Here is a 4,858-nt window from a genome sequence, read left to right on the forward strand (position 1 = left end):
CAAATCCGACATCACCACATCAATTGGAAAAGAAGATTGAACCGGATTTGGAGATTCAGAGTGAAGTAAAGATGGATCCGGTGGAACCGGAGGAGGAAGGGGAGGCAGAGCCTCAGTCATCGATGAGAAGAAGCTTGCAACTGCTATTTTTAAAACAACGGAGTAATCGCTGTTCAGAAGAAAGAGAAATCCTTTTTTTCTTTTTCCCCAGAAAAGGAGCTGCTTCGAGAGAGAAAAAAGCTTTCTTCAAAATACTTTAAGTGATACGTTTTTAATTTGGACCATTTCTCGATTTGTGCGTGTCATCCTTGCGCAGGGGCCATGCTAATCTTCTCTGTATCGTTCCAATTTTATCGGATGTCCCCGAAGGGACAAATATATTGATAGAACATATGTTATGTCTGAGATATATTAAATTCACACGTAAAATAGTTTTATAAACGTGTATTCGCCAAGCTAAGTGACGAAAAGTCAACCTCAACCACGTGTATGGACCCGTCTGCTACTTAAAGTTATTTAACAGAGAGTTTTTCTTCTTCGTATGAATTTAAATTAGCAAAGAAAAAAAAATAAAAAAATTGCGACGATGATGAAGAGGAGGAGTGTACCTCACGGCAACGCATTCTTGTTGTATTTCATACAACTTTTTTCGTTGATCCCTTCCATTGCAAGCTACGATTCTACATTGTCACAAGCTAGAGTACTACTACCTATGAGGATCACAGAGAAAGAGATCATAGTGTCCCCTGGAGATGTATTCGAGCTTGGTTTCTTCAAACCTGCAAAGAGATTTCAAGAAAGAGATCGTTGGTATCTCGGAATATGGTATAAGAGATTTGCGAAGAGAGTCGTATGGGTTGCCAACAGAGACAACCCTCTCTCCAGTCCTATCGGAACCCTCGAAGTCGCGAATAGTAATATTGTCCTCCTCGATCGATCTGGCGGGGTTGCGTGGACGACGAATCTGACAAGCAGTCTGTCCGAAGACCAACCCTTGTACGCTGAGCTGTTCCACAACGGTAATTTCGTGCTAAGATACCCCTCGAACAGTTATCCATATCTGTGGCAGAGCTTTGATTTCCCGACGGATACTCTACTCCCTGGAATGAAGTTAGGTTGGGACCGCAGAACGAACATCACAAGAGCACTACGGTCCTGGAAGAGCTTAGATGATCCTTCAAATGGAGACTTTATCTATAAGATTGAAATTCGAAAGCTTCCAGAGAGTTTCATATTTAAAAATAATTCGCCAATCTACCGAAGTGGGCCGTGGAATAAAGTCATTCTGAGTGGGTCATCGACAGCTACCCAAGTATCGCCTTATGCTACAATCAATCTTACAGAGACTAGCGAAGAGGTTACATACTCGTTCGACATCACTAATAATAGCTTCTACTCCGTACTGATAATGAGCCACGTTGGATCCTTGCGACGTTGGGTGTGGACGCCAACAGCGAAAAAATGGACGGTGCAATGGGAAGCACCAGAAGACCAATGTGATAGCTACAGTAAATGTGGGCCTAATAGTTATTGTGACATCACCACAATGTCGAAATGTAACTGTATCCAAGGGTTTCGGCCTAGAGACCAAGAGGCATGGGAGTTTAAAGATGTGACAGGTGGGTGCGTGAGGATGTCAAACCTGAGCTGCGTTGAAGATAGTACTTTTCTCCCGCTTAGAAAAATGAAGTTGCCAGATACTAAGACCACTGTTGTGGACACTACAATTGGGATAGAAGAATGTAGGGAGAGGTGCCTTAGGACTTGTAATTGCACGGCGTTTGCTAATACCGACATGCGCAATGGTGGGTGGGGTTGCGTGACTTGGACAGGTGACTTGGTTGATCTTCGGAGTTACAGCCGGGAGGGTCAAGATTTGCATGTCAAGCTAGCAGCTAATCTCGGTTAGTTCGGATCCAAATTCTCTATATAATTAAGTTTTGTTATAATTATCCTATTATCTTGGGATACAATATTGACAAGACTTGTTTGTTCAGGGGAAAAGAGAAAAGCGAATAAGAAAACGATCATTGGATCAACGGTAGGAGGATGTTTGTTACTTGTTTTAAGTTTCATTATTCTTTGTTTCTGGATGAGAAGAAAGAAGCTTGCAGCTGCTAACGGTATTCTTATACATTAATTCTTTACTCTTCTTCTTTTTTTTTTCTTTTTACCTATCTCTCTCTCTCTAACTATCTTTGATATAACAATTAATGATGCCTTGATAATATGGTTTTGTCAGAACTGAAACAAGTGTCACAAGAGACAAACCAAGATCTGATTATCAACACAGCCGAGGATTGGGGATCCAAACTCATGGATTTTGACGTTATTGCCGCGGCAACCAACAACTTTTCGAATGATAACCAGCTTGGAAAAGGTGGTTTCGGTATCGTTTACAAGGTAAGTTAAAATAATAATAATTAAAAGAGCACCCAGAATATATATATATATATATATATATATTGGCACGATCAGGTCTACTAAATAATGTTTTTACTTATATATTAATTACGAGGTAACAGGGACATTTAAGCCACGGGCAAGAGATCGCGGTGAAACGATTGACCCAAATGACACCAAAAGGAGTAGAGAGCTTCAACACTGAGATGAAGCTGATAGCAATGCTACAACACACAAACCTCATTAGACTTGTGGGGTTTTGCTCTACCAAAGACGAGAAAATCATAGTATATGAGTATCTTGAAAACTCAAGCCTCAACAAGTATCTCTTCGGTAAAGGGTCTTTGCCTTTTTTTTTAAAAAAATGTAGAGTTGATCTCAATAATGTCACTGAAATATAATTTGATTGTGATTCTTCCGCAGATACAACCCGAGGTTCCGTTCTGAATTGGGAGCAGAGATTCGACATCACCGTTGGTATTGTCCGAGGGCTTGTTTATCTCCACCAAGATTCTCGGTTTAGGATCATTCACTTAGATCTAAAACCGGGAAATATATTGCTGGACAAAGACATGACTCCAAAGATCTCGGACTTCGGAACGGCACGGATGCTTGGAGGAGGGGATGAGACTGAAGCTCATGTGACGAGTTTGTGTGGAACATAGTGAGAAATGATAATTTTTGAAACACACAAAGATCGATTGGTGAGTGAGATATATAAATATTTATTTAATTAACTAACAACGGTTTACTAAATTTGTCAAGCAGCGCGCGGTTACGTTGCCCCAGAATTCATAAACGACGACGGGACAATATCAGTGAAATCGGATGTTTTCAGCTTCGGGGTCATGCTTCTTGAGATGATCAGTGGCACGAAGAATGTCGATTTCTTTAATCTGAACGACGGAAACACTCTTCTCAACCACGTACGTATGTAATAAGTTTTCTTATATTTGTATATATTTATTTGCATTATTTCTTTCTTTAAGATTTAAACTTTTTAATTATATATATAAATGGCAGATATGGTATCACTGGAACGAAGGGAACGGGCTAGAGATCGTTGATCCGACAATCAAAGACTCATTATCGTCGTCCGTATTTCGATCACAACAAGTTTTGCGATGCATCCAGATCGGCCTGCTTTGTGTTCAATACCTACCAGAGGACAGGCCAACGATGTCTACGGTGGGTCTGATGCTCGCAAGGGAAACAGAGGCAATACCACAACCTAAATCACCGGTGGATATTGGGTCTTCGTCCAGAGGAGGACTACAGGAGAGCGTATCCGGAACAGTTCCTGAAATGACCATGACCTTTGAGGGTCGCTAAATGGTAAAAAATGTATGAAATCCACTTCTTAAATTAAGTATCAGTTATGAAATCCACTTCTTAAAAACACCTCTTTCTTCGTTTAAATATTTACGTATCAGTTATCACACACAACATTTATTACTATGGATTGTGTCTACGTTTATGAATTTGTTGAAAATAAAATTTATGTGTATATTTATATATATATTCTTAATGCTCTATTTTGGGTTTTTCATCTAAAGGCATCACCAATGGTGGGTTTTAATTTTTAATCTCTTATATACTGTTGTAATTTTTAATGAATATATTATGTACTGTTGGTTTATAAAATAAGAACCTTTAAGATTCAAATTAAAATTATCCTCTCCAATGGTATACTGAGTCTCTTATTTTTGAAAATATAGTTTTTTTTTTTTTCAATCTAATCTCATTCAACTTCCAAGCCCTTTGATCAGTTCTGAACAAACAAAACAACTAAAACAACATTAATTAAGCTTTGGTGCAACAAGGACATTGTTCCTAAAGAAAAAGAAAACGTAACTTGATTTGAGAATAAAAAAAAGATGAGCAGACTCTTATGGAATATGAAATGGTGCTACAAAGCTGTAAGAATTGAAGAAGATCAAAATCGAAGTGAAGGATCATGAACACAACCAGTTAAACTAAAGTATGACTAAGCATGAGAGTTGTGCAAATGAGATGATGGAATTAATAATAATGAGACCAATATGTGTAATACTTGAAGTCTGATTCAGAATGTCAAGGTGTGTGAAATGAATATACATGAAAAAGTCTGCTAGCTTATAATGTTGTTACTCACCCTTTTGTGGACAAAGCCAATGTATCATTCCTCCGTCAGTGACACCCTTTGTCACAGAGAAAACAGGAAAATAATTCCCCCTAAATGTATCGTATCATTCCGTCGGTTACACACTGGTTCCTACACAAAAGAATGTGAAAACCCATTTAAGCATAAACACAATCAAAGATGTTCTATCCCCTCTTGATATAATTCCCCTAATGTGCCACACCCACAAATCACGGAACATATAGTTAACTACCATTACTCAAAAATATCACAAACCTGCTTCAGCTCAGCAATCTTCATCCTCCGTTGAAGCTGAGAAGAAAACAGAATAGT

At 38.7% G+C, this 4,858-nt stretch overlaps 1 protein-coding gene across 1 annotated transcript; it reads left to right on the plus strand.

The window, feature by feature from the left end:
• On the plus strand, positions 578-3,735 carry LOC104733091 (receptor-like serine/threonine-protein kinase SD1-8). Its single transcript, XM_010452702.1, has 7 exons — positions 578-1,904; positions 1,998-2,123; positions 2,243-2,403; positions 2,526-2,736; positions 2,827-3,067; positions 3,176-3,329; positions 3,427-3,735. The coding sequence occupies exons 1-7, from the start codon at positions 587-589 to the stop codon at positions 3,733-3,735; spliced, it is 2,520 nt and encodes an 839-aa protein (XP_010451004.1). The 5' UTR covers positions 578-586.

Source organism: Camelina sativa, chromosome 12, assembly GCF_000633955.1.
Source record: "Camelina sativa cultivar DH55 chromosome 12, Cs, whole genome shotgun sequence".
NCBI classification, from domain to species: Eukaryota; Viridiplantae; Streptophyta; class Magnoliopsida; order Brassicales; family Brassicaceae; genus Camelina; species Camelina sativa.

Excerpts from the sequence above, each read along its gene's own strand:
- LOC104733091 (XM_010452702.1), top strand. The coding sequence starts at position 587 with ATGATGAAGAGGAGGAGTGTACCTCACGGCAACGCATTCTTGTTGTAT. Across the intron at positions 1,905-1,997 it reads CAAGCTAGCAGCTAATCTCG|GGGAAAAGAGAAAAGCGAAT; the intron begins GTTAGTTCGGAT and ends TTGTTTGTTCAG. Across the intron at positions 2,737-2,826 it reads CCTCAACAAGTATCTCTTCG|ATACAACCCGAGGTTCCGTT; the intron begins GTAAAGGGTCTT and ends ATTCTTCCGCAG.